The 21,093-nt window shown below is 51.3% G+C and overlaps 7 protein-coding genes across 7 annotated transcripts; 4 read left to right on the top strand and 3 right to left on the bottom strand.

Annotated features, from left to right (window-relative positions):
- Positions 1-822: 822 nt before the first annotated feature.
- Positions 823-1,589, top strand: MRS44_011846 (uncharacterized protein; the record flags this gene model as incomplete). Its single annotated transcript, XM_046281729.1, has 3 exons — positions 823-1,115; positions 1,172-1,514; positions 1,563-1,589. 3 exons carry the CDS (start codon positions 823-825, stop codon positions 1,587-1,589), a joined length of 663 nt encoding a protein of 220 aa, XP_046124671.1.
- A 666-nt stretch (positions 1,590-2,255) lies between these two features.
- MRS44_011845 (uncharacterized protein) lies at positions 2,256-4,243 on the bottom strand (the record flags this gene model as incomplete). Its single annotated transcript, XM_065619887.1, has 5 exons — positions 2,256-2,335; positions 2,404-2,513; positions 2,593-2,744; positions 2,795-3,676; positions 3,731-4,243. The coding sequence occupies 5 exons, from the start codon at positions 4,241-4,243 to the stop codon at positions 2,256-2,258; spliced, it is 1,737 nt and encodes a 578-aa protein (XP_065475959.1).
- A 605-nt stretch (positions 4,244-4,848) lies between these two features.
- On the top strand, positions 4,849-6,332 carry MRS44_011844 (uncharacterized protein; the record flags this gene model as incomplete). The annotated part of the gene is made up of 2 exons (XM_065619886.1): positions 4,849-5,040; positions 5,091-6,332. 2 exons carry the CDS (start codon positions 4,849-4,851, stop codon positions 6,330-6,332), a joined length of 1,434 nt encoding a protein of 477 aa, XP_065475958.1.
- Positions 6,333-6,789: 457 nt separating this feature from the next.
- Positions 6,790-9,835, bottom strand: MRS44_011843 (uncharacterized protein; the record flags this gene model as incomplete). The annotated part of the gene is made up of 8 exons (XM_065619885.1): positions 6,790-6,843; positions 6,895-7,031; positions 7,083-7,321; positions 7,418-8,049; positions 8,099-8,890; positions 8,943-9,055; positions 9,243-9,550; positions 9,588-9,835. 8 exons carry the CDS (start codon positions 9,833-9,835, stop codon positions 6,790-6,792), a joined length of 2,523 nt encoding a protein of 840 aa, XP_065475957.1.
- A 2,055-nt stretch (positions 9,836-11,890) lies between these two features.
- MRS44_011842 (uncharacterized protein) lies at positions 11,891-13,938 on the top strand (the record flags this gene model as incomplete). Its single annotated transcript, XM_065619884.1, has 4 exons — positions 11,891-11,981; positions 12,032-12,395; positions 12,445-13,150; positions 13,201-13,938. 4 exons carry the CDS (start codon positions 11,891-11,893, stop codon positions 13,936-13,938), a joined length of 1,899 nt encoding a protein of 632 aa, XP_065475956.1.
- Positions 13,939-15,065: 1,127 nt separating this feature from the next.
- MRS44_011841 (uncharacterized protein) lies at positions 15,066-16,462 on the top strand (the record flags this gene model as incomplete). Its single annotated transcript, XM_046282917.2, has 6 exons — positions 15,066-15,095; positions 15,154-15,399; positions 15,452-15,654; positions 15,702-15,799; positions 15,850-16,017; positions 16,071-16,462. The coding sequence occupies 6 exons, from the start codon at positions 15,066-15,068 to the stop codon at positions 16,460-16,462; spliced, it is 1,137 nt and encodes a 378-aa protein (XP_046124676.1).
- Positions 16,463-17,160: 698 nt separating this feature from the next.
- Positions 17,161-18,924, bottom strand: MRS44_011840 (uncharacterized protein; the record flags this gene model as incomplete). Its single annotated transcript, XM_046277895.2, has 1 exon — positions 17,161-18,924. The coding sequence occupies one exon, from the start codon at positions 18,922-18,924 to the stop codon at positions 17,161-17,163; it is 1,764 nt and encodes a 587-aa protein (XP_046124677.2).
- Between the last annotated feature and the right edge of the window lie 2,169 nt (positions 18,925-21,093).

Genomic DNA, 21,093 nt, shown 5'->3' with positions numbered 1-21,093 from the left:
GCTGAGCTCTCAAACTGGGCCAAGTTACAGGAAATAGGACTCTGTGCGATTGAAGCCCGGCCCTCGATGGGATAACTAAGCCAGAAGACCGCCAGTAGATAGTTTCTAAAACCCAGAGAGACCGATACCCCTGATTAAGTTCCTACCCGGCCTCATCGTGCAAGACCACCAGTGAGGTGCCGTCATCGAGACCTTGGAAGGTCAGAAAGCCAAGTTTCGGCACAAGTTTCTGATAAGTAATACGCTTGAGACAGAGGACAAACACAGGCTGCTGTTCAGTCTTCGTAGTTTGCGGATACGAGCAGTAACATCTTATTAGACTACGCTGAAGAACCCAATTCTTGATGGTAGAAATTAAGGAAGACAAGATCCAGGCCAAGTCTATTTACGCCATGAGTCGGTGAGAAGAATTTATATAGGATGAGACTTAGGTTTATGGTGTTTTGCAGCATTGGGTTTTGATGTTGCTGCTGTGTGTGTGTCTCTTTGTGTGTTCTTTGATCATGTGTATTTCCAGTGCGTCATTGAGAAAGTAGAATGTAACGAGTCTGAAGTATGGCACCATCTTGTGTTTGGTTATAGTACGTGGAGTAAAGTATGACCTGTTGAATGTAGTTACCGTTCGTTGCGTCGTGAATGCGTGCTTGCGGAGGTTGCTCGACGATCAGAAAAGTGATAGATATCCCGGCCGCTGACCCATCACACCAGACAAGCTGAGACCCATAGCAATCACCGAACCGAATCTCCACCATCCACATCAACAGCCACAGCGTGATACCCCCTTGTCGCCCACGATGCTCGACACTGCACGCGGCAACAAACATGTCACTCCGTAGTCTGGGTCTGGAGCACCCCTGGCTTCTCACACGCCCCATCTTCTGGACTGCGCAGCACCTTGACCTGGTTAAGTGTCGTTGTCAATCAGCCGATGGCGATGGAGCTGAGCACAGCTCAAATTATGTAGGGGTCGAGACAGGACTACATGCTGCCAGTAAATGTGATGAAGCGTCTACGGAGACGGCCGAAATTTTCGCAAAAACCCTCGCGCTAAGGCATAAGACCTACTCCCTTGTGAGCCTACTCGAATACAACGGTAGTCCCTTCGAATGGGCTAGGTAAGATATCACCACGAAGCCTGCACAAACACCCTACTGATCCACTGATTTTGCAGAGATCCACCGGTTTTTGTCTTTGCGAAACGACCCATAGACAGGTCAGACTGCACCGTTTTCCACATCGCCAAGCATTCCATCGAGGAACGTCATCAAGACGCGTTGCCTATAATAGGATACTTCGATTACCACAGTATCATTTCGAAACGACGCCAGAAGCTGACGCCTTGTCCACATCCTTGTAAAGGGTACAACGGTCCTGTCCAACGTCTATGCCAACGAAAACTGTTCAAGGTCACTCCCCAGACGTGGTCTCAACACCCCTACTTAGTCTGTGCCTTGCTCTCTATGGCTCAGTATGTGGCTCTCAAGTCTCACTCTGCACAGCCTAATGTTCACATGGTACGTTTTTCTGTATGGCCTCTGATGAACTCAGCTCACCTATCCAAGACACGCCTCCTCGTAACGATTAAGTAAGACCAGGAGTATGTTCACCTTTTCGAAGCTGAAATCCCGTCTAAGCTACTGGATATACTTGATGGCCCGGCCTTGAGCATGAAGCACATCTGCTGGCCAACCATTCGACATTCAAAACTTCCTTTCCAGCCATATTCAACTTTCCGGACGCGACTCACGGCTCGTCCCGTCGAGGGCCACGGGGTCCAGGGGTCTTTGAGCACGGAGTCTGCCAATTTTCATGGTTCAAGGGTCATTCCTACCAAGCGGAAGCTTACAGAAGAGAATGAATTTTCTCGGAGAGTAAAGTTGAAGGGGTAGATTATGAAGTCTGCCGAGTGCTAATAGGACATACTTGGTGTTCATAGATCACTGCATAGCTGGCTTGGATGGGCTGGCCCTGAGTAGAGAACATGGCCAGATGTAGAGCTTTATTTTCATTACAGTGATGGGTTCGATGGATACGAGAGACACGTCATGCTGCCGGTTATCTACTCTACCGGCCTTTGCGTCTTCTGTGCCGAAGAAAATGTTTACAACTGACACCATGAGGCGAAGATGAGAATAAGAGCATTGCGAGGAAGAAATCACCGGAATTTTCATGGCTGTCGTAGGAGCTCTAACCTAGGTAAGGTACTTGCAAACTTATAGTTGATGAGGCCTTGAAGGGTGAGAAACTGGACCTAGTTATCCGGTACAGTTCAAGCAGCCTTTGAAGAACGAAACGGTCGAATCAACTTCCTCTAGGCCACTTATCTTGGCTACATCTGTAAAATGCAGTCAGTACAACGGGGTTTGAAATATAAGGCTGAGATAGCGGGTATGGAGAGCTTACATAGATCAGGTCGAACAATGATGATTGCACCTCGATCCGTATCGATACCAAATGTTGAAAACACCCGTCCGCAGTCTAGCATATACGGATTCTGTTCGTCAACAAACACTCTGTGGACATCTAGACATGATAGAATTAGTACGGTGCAAATGAATGGGACATGGCCATGCTATACTTCTCAACATATACCTTCCGGTCTTAGGAAAGAAGAATCTTGGTAGTTTTTCGATCTCGAGACTCGTCCGCTCACCCCTTATTACGAGGGTTGGGTTGATGATTTCATCCACTGGCGCCCCGAATGGAGTAAACATCTGGACCAGGTTTTCCAGCTGCGAAGCGACCTAGAATAGTTATTAAATGGTGTCATGTGACTAAATCCTCACATAAGTACCTGTGTCAACTTGTTGGCTGCCTCATCACCACTACAGAAGACCAAGACATGCCATCGTCCGTCCGCCGGCAGAGCCTTGTTCAGATGCATAGGTTTTGCATCAGAAAGCCTCACAGCGGGAGTGCTGGGAAACCTCATTCCAACACTGAGCCCTGACGCGATGGTGCCGTCGTCACCACTCGGACAAGTCAGGACTGAGGAGCTGTACTTGGTAGCCATACCGGCAGTATACTGTCCGGCCTGCACGAACTTGTCGCGGAAATGAGCGGCCGTGATCCCGTTCTTCTTCTGATGTTCGGTGGAGAACAGCTTGCTGAACGAACGGTCAAAGTCGATGAGCTGTTGTGCTGTCTGTTGACGCTCGAGGACATACGTCTCCAGCACTGAAGGCGGGGCTCGGCCCGTCAGGACGTGGGCCATCTTCCATCCGATGTTAAAGCCGTCCTGGAGACTAACGTTCATGCCCTGGCCGGCTTTGGGGGAGTGTGTGTGGCAGGCATCGCCTGTGAGGAAGATGCGGAAGTCCTTTGTGAAGTGGTCTGCGATACGCTGGCCAATGACGTATGCTGACCACCACACGACACAGGAGGCATCTAGCGTGTAGGGGTAGAAAATGCGCTTAACCTTGTCGATGAGGTCTTGCTCGGTCACTTCTCGAGCTGTTTTGCCTGGTAGCTCGATGTAGAAGCGGACAAGCTCGTCGCCTTCCCTGGGGATGATCATGAGATTTCCAGCGTTGCTGTTGAGCATGGCCTTCTTGCGAATATCTGGGAAGTTTGTGTCTGGAAAGACATCCATGACGCCCCAGACGGAGTCACTCGAGTCGCCGACCATGTTGAAACCGAGTGATTTGCGGACTGTGCTATGAGCACCGTCACAGCCCTGAAGATAGCCTAATTAGCACTAAGCCGGATATGGAAGCGCTGAGAGTCTTACGATTGCGTATTTCGCCCGGTATCGAAATGGTACCCCATTTTGCAAAGCTACCACCTCGACAGGGTAGTCACAAGCATTGTCCAGAATGCGCACGCTCTCAACCTGAGAGTTGTACACGACGCCACTAGATCCATTCCCCCGCAGACGAATCATCTCCTGAAGCATCATCTCGTTGATCCGTGCCTGGTTGAGAATGACGTGGGGCTGATGACTCAAGCCCACCTTGGTATCAGGCGCAACATGTTTCCTCTTTAGTTGGCCCTGGTCGTCCGGGGACCAGAATGCCACTTCCATGACGTGATAGGCCTCTTTCAGAAGAGCATCAGAAATGCCGAGATTTTCGAAGATTTCAACTGTGCGGCACTGAACACCGTCGGCTTGGCCGATCTCAAGAGGTCCTGGGCGTCGCTCAAGGATCTTGAAGTCGATGCCGAAACGGGCCAGCCAGATGGCAGCCGTGAGGCCGGCAGATCCGCCGCCGCAGATGACAACTTGGACGGTTTCGGGATCCATGGTAGGGCAATACAAGAAAGGCGAGTGTCACTAACTAAAAAACAATGAGGCCTGGTATGTTATGTCTTGTATCCTGTTGCGCAGTACCTACCGCTCTATATCTAGGTGACCTGTACAACCCATCCCAAGATCCGAGAGCGGGGTTAGATTCCGGCCTCCGACGGCAGATCGAATCGGCACCGGCTTCCCGCGGAGACGGCATCGGATCTTAACGACGGTACTTGAACAAGGTTTCAACCAATCAAATAGAGAACTCCGACTAGTAGGACTTTAAAGACTAGCTATTAAATTGTTCAAGATAAACAGTAGCTCCCCACTGGCGACTTTCTGGCAGTAAAACCTACGTTCGCGGATTAGTACCTATGTACGGAGTAGAGCTTGGAGATGTTGTCTGGGGTTCACACACACCCTGGTCCTTGTCCAAGCTGACTGCATCTTCAATCCCCGTCTCGATGCATCTCTGACTGAGTTTTTTCCCTCGTCGATATGCAGATATCGGCTGATTCGTTTTGTATGCAGGGGGCTGAGAATTGATAAAACGGCGACCCAGAGACTTTCTTCAGCCATCTCTCTACGCTTTTTTCCATTCTTCCATGTTTATCACCATGGCCTCGCTTGCTCGATCACTTGTAGGCCTTCTCGCAACGGCCTCTGTCGCCACTGCCGGCGTGTACAACTCGGTCATTGAAAAGGATGTCGTCATCATCGGCGGTGGCGGTTCTGGTGCTCACGCTGCCTTTCGTCTGCGAGAAGACTTTGGGAAAAGCATCATCTTGATCGAGAAGGAAGCAATCTTGGTGAGATCTTGATTGATGAGCATCCACGCATCATTGCCTAACAACCCTAGGGAGGCCATGTCGACTCATACGTTGACTCCAGCTCCGGCAAGGCCTATGACTACGGCGTCCAGTCCTTCATTGATGTCAATGGTGCTTCCGACTTTGTGACGAAGCGCCTTGGAGTCGAGATCAAGGCCCCCAGTCGGGCATCGCGATTAACCCGCTATGTGGACTTTAAAACCGGCAAAGAAGTCGACTATACCGGCCCTGCCCCAGCTGCTTTATCGGAAGCCCTGGTAAAGTATGCTGAACTATGCGCCCTGTATGAGAACATGATTCTTCCAAGCTTCCGGGACTTTCCGGCCCCTGACGATATCCCCGAGGATCTACTCATTCCCTTTGGCGACTTTGCCAAGAAGCACGGCATCGAAGCCATTGTTCCCGTGTTGTTCCAGACCACTGGGCTTGGCGTTGGCGACGTGACTCGTCGAATGACGCTGGTCGTGATGCAAGCGTTTGGCGGGCCTATGGCACGATCGTTTCTCGGCCAACTGACTTCTTTTGCCCCGGCCTCTGAACGCAACCAGGATATCTACGATGCATTTGCGAAGAAGCTAGGAAAAGACGTGCTGTACTCTTCCACGGTTGTCAAGACTAAGAGAACTAAAAACGGTGTTCACCTCACTGTCAAGACATCGTCGGGCAGGCTCGTCAAGATCAAGGCCAAGCGCTTGCTGCTGTCCATTGAGCCCACTAAGAGCAACCTCGCTCCATTCGACCTTGACAAGGCGGAAAACACGGTCTTCTCCAAGTTGGACTACACCCGCCTCTACGCCGGTATCGTCTCCAATCCATCGCTGCCCAAGAACTACACTCTCACCAACTTGCCCGAGACTGCCGCTCCCAGCAACTTCCTCGCCTTCCCCGACCTTCCTTTCCTCGCCCGCTTCGAGTGGATTGGAACCGGCGCATCCGAGGAACTCTTCCGGATCATGGTCATTGGCGACCGAAACTTCGATGGCAAGGACGCGAAGAAGCTGGTCCAGAAAAGCTTTGACACCCTTGTTAAAAGCGGCGCAGTTGAAGCGTCTGATTCAGCCAAGATCAAGTTTGTTGCTTACGCGCAGCATGGTCCCATGCATATGCACACCTCAGCCGAAGAAATGAGAAAGGGCTTTATCCAGGATCTGTATTCCCTGCAGGGTCTGCGGTCAACCTGGTGGACTGGCGGAGCCTGGGTTGCCAACTTCCAAACTCATCTTTGGTGGTTTAACGACCTTTTGCTGCCCAGAGTGATTGAGGGACTGTAAAAGAAAAGATTTGGAATAAGCTTATCCTATGATGTGGTACTATAGAATATCCAATATGGTTGCTTATCAATGTCTCTTATGCTCTATGTGTTGGTTGACGTGTTTTATACCCCCAATTATGACTGTTGTGGCCAATCATTACACCTAGTTGACATTGCTATGCATATCAAGCGTAGAGCCCAGCCTCGGTTATGCTGCTCCCGTTACTGGTTGCTGGACACCTTAACCCAGACCCTTAACGCAGCTTGTAGTCATCAGTTGGTATGTCTTTTTCCTGGCACCTATAAAAGACGGTGAAAAGGTGCAGGCGGCCTTGAGCGAACCAATGCCATGAAGTGTCCTAGCAGGCCTGGGTCGACCTCCGAAGCGCGGCGGTTCGGATCCCAGGACACAGTGCAGAGATGGGTGTTAAAGGCCTACATAGCAATCCTCTTTTATTGTAGCTTAGCTCCACCGGTTAACCCTGTGATAATCCTCCTTTATAGTTCTGGAACGACTGCAGCAGCGTTTGCTGCAACATTGGGATTATGTCCACAATCTTCCTCCCGTCAACTTCACTAACCCCTAGCTCTCTGCTTATCGTAGCCTGCAGCTCAGTCTGCACGTGGGACGGGATGCCCCCATCGAGGAACTTGCTATAGTCATCGATGGTCTCGGAGTATTCTACCGTCGTCGATGATGGAAGACTATAGTCATTGTCTGTCCGGACATGGTCAGCCCAAGTCACACACCAACGGCCATCGTACTTACATGGAGAAATGTCCCCTTGGTCCGTATCCGGAAACAAAATGCTGAATATCTTGCGCCAACGCTCACAATCCGCGTCGTGCGACATGGTCTCTCTCCTAGGTCGTTTCCTCAGAAGTCGTTCCTGTTCGGGAGTGATGTTGTCGGAGTCCGAAGGTCCTCTTAACGCACAGGGCGTGACGGAGCGAGCGTGCGCTTCAAGTTCGGCATTGTCTTTGAAGTGAGATAGGCAGCGGGCGCATCTGTGGTCTGGAAGAGTGTGCTTCCGAAATAGATGCTCTCTATAATGAAACGTCAGCAGCCTGTTCTTAGTAATCCTGTGGATGTTGCCAACTTACTTCAACCTATGAATGTGCTCCCATCCCCGTGAACAAGTCTTGCCATGCTTGTGAGGATTCATCTTGAAGAAGGGGCAAGCGAACCGACGGACATGTGCCAGTCCCGTCTCCTGAATCGTCTGTGTCGTGCTGATGTTCTGCTTGTTCAGGTCACTCGTGGAAGCTGATGTTTCACTTATGACTACATCACTCAGATAGACCGGGTTAGTATGGCGTCTCATAAGTGGTGATGAAATGCCATCCTTTCCGTCGCCAGTGTTGCTGCTCAAATGCCCCCGCTTTGTCTTCGAGTTAGGCCAGCTCCTTGCCAATTCCCAAGAGGCAGGCGTGTCAGTTGTGTTTACCTTGGCTTGAACGGCCCACCTCTGAGCCTCGTCAGAATGGCAATTCCCCAGGTGATGCATCGTCGAAACCGGGATGTCATTCAGCGGGTTCACCTCAGACAAGTACGCTGCCTCGGAGCCCGAGCGGTTGTAGAAGCCAACCATCCTCTGCTTGACGTCTGCCGCGGTGATTCTGCGGACGGGTCTTTGGCCGTTCGTCTCAACCACGAGCATGCTGCTCTCGATGAGACCAAGAAAGTCGTGGAAGAAGGGCGAGCAAGCCCAGTTCTGATGCAGAAATGCCATCCACTGAGGGTAAATGTTAGAACAAGGCCTTGGTTACAGTTCATGGACTCACCCTCATAACAGCAGGCTTGACTTTGCTGCAAATATTGCCCGTGTCTCTGGAGCTGCTCAACTCAAAGTAGCAGTCATCAGCCGACAGATCATTTCTCTTGGTCTCCCTACTCGCCGAAAACTGTATCACGCCATTCCATCCCAGGAAATACCACGTAATAAACTCGAGATACAGGCATCCCAACGCCCATATATCATATGACCGCGACAGCAACCCATCCGGCATGTCAAACTCGGGCGCCCGATACGTCGGCGAGTTGCCCATCCCCACAGGCGATATATTGCTCCTTGACTGCCTGTGATGGAACCTCGTCAGACCAAAGTCCGCAATCTCCAGCACGCCAATGTCCGTGTTGGGTCCGTTTCGAAACCAGAGGATATTTTCCGGCTTGATGTACCCGTGACGGCCGTACGCGGACTTGCTGCCACGCTGCAGGTGGCTGTGGTTCGGCTGCAGGACGCTCTCGTAGGCGTAGTCGTCGCCCTGATCGGCGGGGGGCTCATGGATGATTCTCAGCCCCTCTGCCATGCCCTTGCACTGCTTGGCCACCCAGAGGCCGTAACGTTTGTCTGCGGACGGGTTGGGGAACATGGCCCAGTAGCGGCGTAGGTTGGCATTGGCCCAATGGAAGAGCAGGTGGTAGCTGTTCTTGTACTCGAATGTGGCGAGGAGGGGGACGATATGCTTCTGACCGCTTAGTCTCTTGAGGGCGTCGACTTCTCGGGAGAACATCTCGCGGTTGCGGGAGTGGAGGCGTTTCACTGCGAAGGTGGACTCGGCCTCGTAGGTTTCCTAACAGCGTCAGTAGACAAGCTTTTCTAAGACACAGACGATATTTACATACCGAGATATCGTGAAAGTCATAATGTGACGGGTGAATCTTGACCCTAGAGATGGACCCATGACCCCCCTGAAAATCCTCATCATCCTCAATGCTCGCATCTCTCGACGAGTCTTCTACAAAAGGCAGTATAGTCTGGTCATCAAGAAGATAGAACCTCACCGTTCCCTTACTTCCCCTCGAAAAGAAGGGCGAAAGCAACGTCCACTGATACTCCTCGAAAGAATTCATCAGAAACGGCGACCACCCCCATAGACACTCCAACGTCTTATGCGGCTGTGTCTTTCGCCGAAGCTCGTGCACCCCTTTCGTCGTGGTCTGCAATGTTGTGTCTGACAAAGGTGAGGATCTCCTGCGGCTGCTGAATCATGACGAGGATCGCAAACATCCGGCGAAAGGACGGCTGCATGGGATCACGTATGGATCTGGGGCAGATTTCCTGGGCGTGGCTTCTCGCATCGTCAAGGGAGAGGCCCGGAATGTAGGTGGTGAGGGCTTCTGCCACCGAGTCTTCGACGACTAGCTCGTGCAGCTTATCTAGGGGGAGAAATCCCTTGGATTCTTTGTGTGCGTGCTGGCACAGGGCGTGGGCCAGCTGCTGCTCTAAAAGACTCGCTTTTTTGTAGCACTGGTGGGGAATCTTGCCACCAGATAGGTTGGGGGTTGGCTAGGGGAGGCTCGTGATCCTGGAAGCTGGGATCGGACTGCCAGTTCAAGCCGCAGTGGCTCTGCTCCTGGGTGCAAGACTCGTCTAGCAAGCCCGCAGACTCTAGATAGGAGGCATCGAGTTGCAGCGGGCTACTTGGACGACTGGGGATGATAAGATTGAAAGTCGGTAGGAGAATGGTGTTGTTGGCCTCGCTGCCCTCTTGGGCGGGTGAAGTTGAGTGCTCCATGGGATAGTCAATACCAGGGAGGGGGAACAAGGCCAAGCGAGCGGGGTTTGTGTGCATATATATAGATGCCGTAATTGGTTCGCTGAGTGGTTTTACGCTGAAGCATGTTGTTCGCGACGGCGCATTACGCAAGCCAGATGGTTCGCCCGGTGTGAGACAAGGCAGACATGTTGCCTCTGCCTTCTCAGCCACCTCGAGGCGGGGTTATGGCGTACCAGGTGGCAGTAATGGACAATCGAGAAACTGGGTTGAAAGAACTGGGATTCGCTGCAGCATCATCCGCATTCTTTTTTTTGCTGTGGCTGACGGTTTCTCGCGGACTTGTCATTGAAGACAATAATAATCCTTTTAGCCCAATGGATGGGTCTCGAGTGATAACAGACGACGTGTCGCCCAACTAACACCTGACCGGTAAATTGGCCAGTTTTTACAATGATTGTGCGAGGAGAAGGTAGAGATTGATTGCGTTGAAGACGTCGCCACTACCGCGACAGTCCAAGAAGAGACCTAGCCACGTTAGAGCTTGGCCATTTTAGCAATCTTCCCTATAGAATTTGGAGTCTGCCTATAGATCCTCTTTCCCTCCGTGAAATACCCACCAGGAAGATGGTGGATCGTAACTATGATGCCGCAAACTGGCACGGCGCCGTGGAAGACGAGGTGAAGCAAGCCTCCGATTCCCAAGAGCATCTCCAGGGCAAAGGCTGTCGCACTCTCAAGAAAGATCTGAGGGTGCTTTTCAACTTGACAATTGCCATAGAGAAGGATCTGAAGGCTCTAGGGGAACCGAGAGTTCTACGCAAACTTGAAGGGGAATGAGCCTTTATGGTCGTGTGCATAATGTGTCGTCAATGTCGTAGGCTGCGGGCATGATGACATTGCTCAGCGTCGCCTCTCCCTGAACCAATGCCCTACCTCAAATGAAATAGATGGTTAGCTTGATCTACTTAAGATACCGAAAGCCATGGAACTTGACGGCGTAACCCCCGGATTTTGAGTGTTCAATTAGCTGTTGAATCGACAATGTCCTTGACTTCAGGCCTTGGGACAACACAAGAAAAGACCATGCAGAACTAGCCATGCCCTCTGTCGCTGAAACATATGTTTTTCCTTGTCGCAAATAATCACCTCTTACGACGTCTCGGTATAAGGGGATCCCGACATAAAGAATACAGATATGGATTCCCGACATAGCCATGGAAAAGACCCAGGGAGATCGATGCCTGCTTCGAGATATCTTATTCTTTTGGCTGGGGTAGTAAAAGGTCTTGTTGAAACCTCTGTATAACACTCCCTGAGCCCTAAAGGTATTAATGCCGTATTAATGGGCGGAAGAAAAGCAACGTCTGGCCATATCAGAGCCTTCAGTGTCATCATAGGCACCGTCATCGCCACTAACCCTCCAGTCACTTCGGCCATGTTCGGCATTTTGGTAAGAAATACAGCCGCATGCAAACGATGAAATCTACCCTTCGCCAATTATTCAAGTCTAACAGCGTGAATGAGCATAACCAGCCGCTTGGAGAGAGGGCAGTACGAACAGACAACCTTATGTTACAAATGTTTACTAGGCACTCAAACATGACGAGAATGGTCCATCGCTTAGCCAGCTAATTTTATGTACCAACTACCATTGCCCTGCATGGAAGAGAGACTGTCCATGCCAAGGGAATCCCCTAAAAAGACAATCAGCCATAAGAGCAGGAATACGGTGATCCAGGCAAGCTGGCACTAGAGCCCAATGTCGTTAAACACGGCGAGTGAATTTTTATTCCTTTGGGCAGATTAAATGCCTAAATCAGGCAATACAGCCGCCTCCCCTGAGGGCTTATTTCTCGTGCATGGGTGCCTTGCCAGGCTGGGGCCTTCAGGGCGCAATTCCACGCGAGGGCTCCACCACACCACAATGAGGATCCCAAGCTGGTGCCCTGCGGCTCAAGTAGACTGGTCTCTTGGTTAGAGAAGACTATAAGTAACGGGAATCTGTATACTTTTGTGGTTGATTGTTGCACATCGTCGACCTTTCACATCTTGCTCGCGGTCGTGTTGGAAAGAATGGCCAAGTTGCATGCTCTTCTTCTCGCCTCTCTGGCCTTGGTTCACTCGGTCACAGGCCAGACCATATTTGTAGATGGCGTTGAAGTCGGTACGTAAAATGCGTGTATAGCTAGCACGACCCAACTAACATCCCGCTAGATGCTACAGAAGATAATGTTGCTCCAGCCATTGAGCAGGTCCAAGGTGATCTTCTCCCAGAAGAGACCAAGCAATTGACCGACGATGTCCTCTTCAATCTGACTGATCTTGGCCTGACAAACATCTCGTACTTTTACTACGATGAGGCCTCATCTGTCCAGCGTCGGTCTCTTGGGCGGTGCAAGACGTACCCTGGCGATCTCTTCTGGCCGCACAAGATCGCCTGGCAGGTCTTTGACCTTCTTGTCGGAGGAGCTCTGATCAAGACGACGCCTCTGGCTTCTCCATGCTATGACGACTTTGGAAATCAGGATACCGCCAAGTGCGAGGCCATCAACTCAAAGTGGACTGATTCCATGATGCAGTACGTCTCTCCCCTATCCCGTGCAAGACCAACACGCTGACTTGGATAGCATCGCTGACCCCACGTCGGCCATGAGTCCCCTTTACCAGGGACTTACCTGTCTCCCCTCTGGTAACTACACCGACGACTGCACGCTGGGAGGCTATCCAGAATACGTGGTCAAGGCCACCAACGTTGCCCAGATCCAGCTCGCCGTCAACTTTGCTCGCACCTTGAACATCCGCCTCGTGGTAAAGAATACAGGCCATGACTTTATTGGACGATCACTCGGCTCAGGCTCCCTTTCCATCTGGACGAACAAACTCAAGAGCGTCAAATTCTACTCCAACTACAAGAGCGGCTCCTACTCTGGGCCCGCCATGAGAGTCGGCGCCGGCGTTATTGGCCAGGAGCTCTACGAAGCAGCCGACAAATATGGCGTTACCGTTGTCGGAGGCGAAGGCAAGACAGTTGGCTTCGCAGGAGGCTACATCTCGGGCGGCGGTCACTCTCCACTGTCACCTTTGTACGGCCTCGCCGCCGACCAAGTTCTCAGCGTCGAAGTAGTCACAGCCGATGGCCGATTCGTCACGGCGGACTCGAAGCAGAACACCGATCTCTTCTGGGCCCTACGCGGTGGTGGTGGCAGTACCTTTGGCGTCGTAACTTCGTGGACTGTCAAAGCACACCCCAAACTCTCCGTCACATCTGTCGCCAGCTTCGCCTTCGGCATCGACGGTGAGACCATCACGTACGAGGTTTCTGGGAGGCTCTGCGTGCGTACTGGGAGATGATCCCGGTCTTCAACGCTCACGGTAACTATCAGTACTGGTTCGTCTGGCCGGCAGGACCTCGCAAGGCTACCTTTGTCATGTCACCCTGGTTCGCACCCAACATGACCGTCTCGGAGGCTGAGGAGCTCACTGCACCGTTGTTCAAGAAATGGGCTTCCCTGGGCATCAAGGTCGAGCCAAATTGGTCTCAGCACTCGAGTTTCCTCTCTGCTTGGTCTACTGGCTTTCCTGTCGAGCCCGTCGGCTCCTACGGTAACAAGATGGCTTCGCGCCTCTTCCCAGACGAGAACCTTCAAGACCCTGCCAAATTCAATGCCACCTTTGAAGCTCTCAAGGGGCTCTCGGATCGTGGCGGCACACTCATCGGCTTTGGTATTACAGGCGGCCCTGGCCCTCACCCTGACAACGCCGTGAACCCAGCCTGGCGCGACGCAGCCATGTTTGTCATCTCGTGGGTGACGTGGGCAGCCGACACCCCACTACAGCGTATCGCTGAGCTGAGCAGGGAGCTGACCGAGGTGTGGATGCAGCCTTGGCGCGACGCGGCACCCGACTCGGGTGCGTACGCGAGTGAAGGCGATGTTACAGAGCCAGACTTCCAGAAGTCTTTCTACGGTAGCAAGTATGCGCGTCTGTACCAGATTAAGCAAAAGTACGATCCCCGGGGCCTGTTCTACGCTCAGGTTGGCGTCGGTAGCGAGGATTGGAACGTGGAGGGGCAGATCAAGGGACTCCCTACGCAGAATGGTCGATTGTGCAGTGTTAAATGATAGGGGGTTGTGTGATGGAGCCGAGATGCAGGAGTATCTTGGCACCGAGGATTTAATAGCCTAAATAGACTAGATAGAACTAACATCATTACCAGGCCACAGCATGTACCGGGTTCTCGGGATGTCGTCTAGAGCCCAATCCTTGCCCCCAAGGCCCAAGGCCCGCATCATCCGCATGGACGCTTAATCAGAACTGTTTTTTACATTCATTACGGAAATTTTGTGCGTTTTTATAACTTTCCCAACTCTGTACGGCGCCATTAACCTAGACCTCACGTTTTGTTGCTGATTATCATGAGATTTTTCGACAAAAGAAGCTGCCTCGTAACTGCTACGGCTTCCCCTCCCTCCATGCTCGGCTTTGGTTCCTGTTCAGCTTATCCAACATCCTGGTATAAAATAAAGTTTATAGCAATTGATAACGTGTGATCAGTCACATCAAGTCGGCAAGCTTAATGATGGAAGAACTTTATTGACAGGCTGCCGTCCTTGTCCTTCAAGTCTCGGTTAGCAGATCCCTCGCCGTATTCCCCTCGGGCACAGATTGCTCTCCAGCTTCACCGTCGAGATGATGCAGTTGCCCTGAAGCTATACCTTTAAAGGCCGCAAGCTGCCATGGATCCAAATCCTCGTTACATCGTATCTTCCCCAGTCTCCGGATGCACAAGGACCAACGGTTTGTCGCTAAGACCGTCTCCTGCCACCTTCTGCATAGCCCCGGACGGATCCAAGACCTCGAAGAATCCATCGTTTAAGCGAAGGTACCTTTACGGTCAAGATCGACAGTCTGGCATGGGATACCCTTGGCCGGATGAGATTCAGGATTCCCGGTCCTGATCCCTGCATTAGTTCCATGCTAGGGCCAACAACGAATCTTGGGTTCGAGTAATTGATGGGCGAGAAAATTTCAGAGGTCGTCCCGAAGGATCTTTCAGCTGGCCAGCGAGGCCGGTCTCGCGTGCATTACTATGTAGATAACAGTACAGCTTGGTTCGTAGAATTTCTCTGCCTGAGAGTAAACAAAATTCTGTTCATCTGCGTTCCGTTCTTGTCTTGTTCAGTAACTTGGTGATCAGCGCTGTCACTGATACGCGAGATCGTCAAAGCCCACTGATCATCCGGAAACCATGGCAGCTCCATCAACAGCTGGAGTCCTCGTGCGTCGATCAATCCTCCCTCCGTGGACGATCACTGACTGACATTGACCAACTTCAGGCCTGCTTCTGGATCCTCCTCTGCGTCTCCGCCATCCTCATCGCCGCCCGTCTCTGGCTCCGCCTCAAGATCCAGCACCAAGCCCTCCTCCTCAGCGATGCCCTACTACTCATTGCGTGGTGTAGCTCCTTCACCCATGCCGTTTTCGTCATTATCTTCGCCGTCAAAGGCGCGCTGCACCCAGATATCGATTATACTTTGATCAATTGGAAGGTCGACGTCACCGAGGTGGAATTCATAACCAGGGTAACATCCGGAACGTCTCTCGGAGTGCCTTCGCTGACACTTGCCAACGTAGATGATCTGGTCGAGCGTGTTCCCGTTCTTCACGTCGCTGTACTTTTGCAAGTTCGCGCTCCTGGCAACATATCAACAGCTGTTCCCGAGGTTCATGAAGAAGTTGCGTGTGGCTCTCTATGTTGCCATCGCCTACTGTGTCTCTGGTTATCTTGTCTCCATGTCTGTGCAGCTGTTCCTCTGCTGGCCGATCGAGGGTAATTGGTATGGGGTATGTCCTATTCCATTCCGGGCTTCAACTGACTTGCCAGGTCTTTCGCCTCGAATCCAGCCGTTGTCTGCGAACCCAAGATCATCGGCACCATTTTCTACATTGCATGGTCACTTCACTTTACAGCAAATCTTTCCAGTACGATGCGCAGATACCTCCTAAAGTCTAACTACTCACCCCTTGAACAGTCATCATTCTGCCCTTTTTCATCCTCAAGAATCTGCAGGTGAAGAGAAAGACGATGGTGGGAATATACGCAATCTTTAGTCTCGGGATCATCGACATAGCATTCAGCCTGACGAGGTTTCTTACCATTCATCTTGGATCCGGCGGGTTCAAGCCTCTAACCTTGATCCGTGAGTTTCGGCCTCCCTAATAACCCGAATTGTTACTAACAAAGGTGGGGCAGAAATCTGGTCCATCCTCGACGAGAACATGGCATTGATCATCGCCTGCCTTCCTTCATTACGCCCGTACCTCCGACATGGTTTCAAGAGCTCCTCGGCCGAAGCATCCTACGGTTACGGCAACCGTTCTACAGGGCACATCACCAGTACTCGCAAAACACAAGCCACGTCGGGATTCGAGGTTATCGACGACCCAGTCCCAGTGTTTGATGGCGGTCTACATAGAAATACGCGACGGGGAAATGACTCGGAGGACGACGCATGGTCAGATGGAAAGAAGAGCAATAGGAGCGATATTGAGCTGGTGACGATACAGGCGCAACGAGGAGACAGAACATCGACGGTCCACCAAGGGCAGATTCGGGTTGAGCAGGAGTTTATTGTTACGAGATAGCTCAGTATTGGGAGTTGTTTTCGGCCCCCTGGGCCTACTGCTTGGCTGATCTAGTAAAGCATCTACCTACAAGGCACGAATTATTGGCCAGTTAAGGATAGAACCTTGTCCTCATAGCCTAGAGGAAGCTCTAAAAGAAAGCTCCAGCGTCCATCAACCCCTAGGGTTACCCATCTTAGATGTAATAAAGACTAAAAAGTCCAGTCAAACCCCTCATCCAATGGCCTTTAATGCCGTTTCCATGGGGAAAGGTCAGAGACTGGCCTGGTAAATGGAGACTTTTGTAAGCCTAAGTCTGACAAAAGTTGATGTTCCTCAGTCCCTGAAAAAGCCTCATTGTCTACCAGCCCATTACGGCGGGAAGAAGTTTACACACCAAGCGATATACATTTGCACAATAACAAATTCCACTAAATTTCCATTTTCCTCCAAACTCCTTTCCCGTCCAGAAACGGCTCACTCCTGGCTTAATCTCGAGAATTACAAGACAACCTAAAACACCATGCTATCGCAGTTCAAACCTTTGGGGGAATACCTACCCAGGCTGACAAGACTAGCCGACTCTCCGTTCATGAGGCCCAATACTTGTGCCGTACCCACGACGATGAAGTGTGCATCTTTTGCTTTGCGCAGCACCACTGGGAAATTCGAACCCTGAAGAACACAGAGGCGGTCTCCCGGCACCGACGCCGAGGGCGCTATGCCAAGATATCCCCTGTCGTCTCTATGAACCCCCAAGTATCCCACTGCCAAACAATGTCCGCTGCTATTAAGCGCGCTATCTTGCTACCCTGTCTCGAAAAAGTCGATAGTAGGTTACCTTCAAACCCGAGTTTAGGCAAATCAGTATCCGGGAACAGAAGCTCGGCAAATCGATTCTCAAAGCCGGCATATCGAAGGAAATCATACCGCTTCTCTATATCCAGCTCGTCAAGGATTGCAAGCAAGCCAAAACCACTTAGAATCATGGACTTGGTTACAGGTCCATCGAAATCCCTGGTTAATAGTCGAAGTATTGCCTGCAGCGGCGGAATTCCTTCCGTGTACTGCCGGTGACGAGACATGAAGTTAGTAGCGAAGGCGAAGAACCTCTGATCGAACTCCTTAAGGACTGGAGAAACAGAAAATAGAGAGTCGATCTCAAGTCCCCAAGCCCACAGACTCTTGGTCTCCCTGGCCAGGACAGGGATCTTGCTTGGATCGTTGGGGAAAATGTCTTGTTGAGGAGCACCGATAGAAATCCGAGCGATTGGAGCCTGGTATTGATTGTTTCGGGGATAGTTAGGGGCCCAGGTGGGGAAATCAGAGGAATATCCGAAGTGGCCGACGCCGGCAACGACCAAGAAGCCGAGTGAGCTCAAGTCAAGGCCAGCAAACCCGGCGCGAGAAGCTCCCATCCAGTGATAAGCATAATCAGTGTAGAGGTCTGACAGAGTTCTCCTATAGTCGGGGACTATCGGGATACCCGAGACGCTCAGCAGACCATAGATGTAGTCTCTATGGTCTGTGGCCTTGAGATCGGCTGCAATAGTTGAAAGGTCCCAGCGAGCGGTCCGGTGTCCAGCCGGTGAGGCTCTCGTCTTGGCCACTTCGATACGTGCCAGGGTTAAGTTTTGAATTCTCTCCCATCTAATCTTTTGCTTAGTCAAAGCAGACCAGATTCCATCGTGCAAGAAGTCAGGCTTTCCGGTGTTGGCTTCGGCGATTTCCTGTTTCCATCTTGTAAGGGTCATCCATACAAGCTCGAAATCGTTCCAATCCAAGATGCTGTCTCCCATGCTCAACAGTCTCAGTCTGCAAGCCAGAGCGACTTCCTGGAATATCCACACACGATCCCAGTACTGATCGCTTAGGAGATCAGAAATGGCCTCCCAAGCAGCGTTATGGAAAGGAGTTCGGGTTTTATCAGGATCCTGTCGACAGAGTCTCGGAATGTGTCGCAGCCACTCAGGACGGAATGTAGTCTGGGTGGGAGGGACCTGTTTAGGGTTGTTGCGCTTCATCGTGTAAGCAAGAGCATGGATAGCCTGGAAGGCAAGCGAGTGATCCTTGGGGCCGAGCCACGACACGACATGGTCCGCAGATGTGTAGATGCGTGCCATGAGCTGGACCTGATGGCCGCGCTCGGCTTGATCTTGTTGGTTAATACAAATGGCATCCGCCCATACGTAGAAATTTTGGTGAGGTCGATCCGGAGCCGGTCTTGCAAGTTGATGGCGAAGCCGAGTGAGGGCCAGTTTGAGGTTCTTGGTGACAGAAACAGCTCGATCATGGACCGTGATGCGTATCCTGTCGTTCATGTCCCCCCAGACGTACGACAGGGCAACAAAAGGCAGTCCCTCATCAAGAGACACTTTGATCAGCTCAAAGTTCTCGCCATTCTCGGGTGGAACCTTGAGCACGCGAATCTCAGATCTGGACGAGTCCAGTGGTTCGTAGAGGGATGAAAGCGTTGAATCCATCTCTGCGAACAGGGAATCATGAAATGGCTTTTCTTTTACTTGTGCCAACGAACTGTCGCGAAGGAATGAAGAGCAGAAACTGTCTTTCGCCAATGTCGAAGGGGGGTGCGGGGTACAGCTTCAGCGCCAAGACGATGAAAAGCAGAGTGAGGCGAAAGTCCAAGAATCGAGGCAGTGTGTTCAACTGTGAAGCACCGAAGCTCACGAATCATATCAATGGGCTTCGGCGCCACATGGGAATCAACTCTACATATGGGGCTATGCCCAGGGTGTCAAGTACATCCGATCGGACGACCCGGTCATGGCTGACCTAAAGCGAGATATCGTCGCCTTGGATGACCACCTAGGTCTGAATTTTAATGCAGAGATGAGGACTGCCTTGATGGATCCTATAGCTCCTGGCCATGGGGATGATAAAGAGTAAGCAAATAAAGGCGCGTCAGGCCAGAGCTTGTGGAGGACGAGGAGGAGGACGAGCGAGGGATGGTGGTGTTAGGTAGCGCCTCGTTCTCTAATTGGATAAGCATAGCCCTTTTTGTGGGCCGTGTGGTGAGAGATAAAGCTGGCTTTGTGCCGCTTCCCTTTATAGAAAAATAAGGCTCTTTATTATCCTCTTTTGTATGGTCGGTCGGTGTAATAATAGCTGTCCGTCATATATGGCGTTTTCTCCTTGGTATCTGGCCTTGTCTCATTCTTGTTCCGAACTATTACCATATGATTAATATTCCTTTTAGGCAACGGCGTCTTAAGAGGGATAAAGTTAAGGTGAGAAGACGATTTGCATGGTTATTTTGGATAGTTTGCTAGTTTTTATTGGCTAGATCTCTGAATTCTCATAAAATTATTCTGCCCTGTTGACGCATTGCCTGTTCTGCATGGCCCTTCCTTTGGTTTCGAGACAAGGTCCTCTCTGAATAGTGGCATTACTCTACCATTGAAGCACTCACCCCAGCATGTTATCAGCACGTGATCTGATCTAGCGGTTAGTAATCTCCTGACATTGCTGCGCCACGCGCGTACCGGTCAAGCCTCAGCCTCATCTCAGCCTTCCAGGCCCCGCCCCTACCCTTGAGTTGGCCAGGGCAGTTTTGAACAAATAAATGATGCCAATCTCTAGACGCAGATGAGAGAATATCGTGGCTTGGTGACCAATACATGAAGACTTAGGACAGGGGCTGTCCGTTGAAATGCAACATGATCAGAATTGAGTGCTCAAGGAGTCGAGATTGCTCCTTATGGAAGTTTCGTCACCAAACCTGAGCGGGTGTAAAATCAACTGACTGGCACGGCTTCGGTCACCTACCCAAACCTAACTAAGAGCTTCACATAGCTAAACCTAACTCACAATCACCTATTTAAATATTCTACCTGCTCGTTGTAACTTCTCTAGACCGAGGGGTGATATATAGAACTGTGTATAAACGGAGTGTATGAACTTGCAATTAAAAGAGACCGGCTGTCACAATGGCAACAAGGGTTGTAAACGAAGGAATAAATGACTCGTGATGGCATTGCTCAAAAAAGGCGATAGTAATGGGATCGGGTTAATAGAGCAAAAACTATCGTATGGAGTGTGATTGTGGGTGGAATGAAGCGAGTCGCGAATAGCTTCATCCTAGCTCAAGGTGGCCCCTGAGTCTGTCCTGTTAGCGGCTCTCACCCCCACAGCCAGAACCCCGCCAATTGAGGCAGGCTCTACAGTGTGAAGTTAGAGGACGGAACAGAACCACACCCTGCCGTCACGTGGCCCTCAGAAAATCAAGCGGCCATAACAAGCCAACCGTACCGTGACACCCTAGTTCAACACGCGACGCGGCACGACGCGATAAACGCGACATGACGCGGCGCGACACATGTCAAAAAACACGCACAGTACGAAGGGTACTTTCTGCGCCTCTTCATTTGTTACTCCATCTCTCACCCTGCTCCCAGCCCCGTCCTCTTCAAGCCATCACTGCTGGCTAGGCTACGTATGATTCGCTTCCGGACCACCCCGGTACCTCCGTTTCCTCACGTTGCCGCCGAGCCTGAGCCGATGGCCTGTTGGAACAAAGAAGCACTGCCTGATTGTCTTGGAGAGCCTGCTTGACTGAATCAACGAGAACAGGATGAAAACAACTCGCTTAGTTAACGACCCTTCCTCGACCGATGCAATGCACAAGAAGAACA

The sequence above is a fragment of the Fusarium solani genome (genome assembly GCF_023522795.1).
Source record: "Fusarium solani strain SB1 chromosome Unknown bctg00000007, whole genome shotgun sequence".
Lineage (NCBI taxonomy): Eukaryota > Fungi > Ascomycota > Sordariomycetes > Hypocreales > Nectriaceae > Fusarium > Fusarium solani.
Note: the sequence above shows the minus strand (reverse complement) of the source record. Positions and strands in the feature narration are given on the sequence as shown.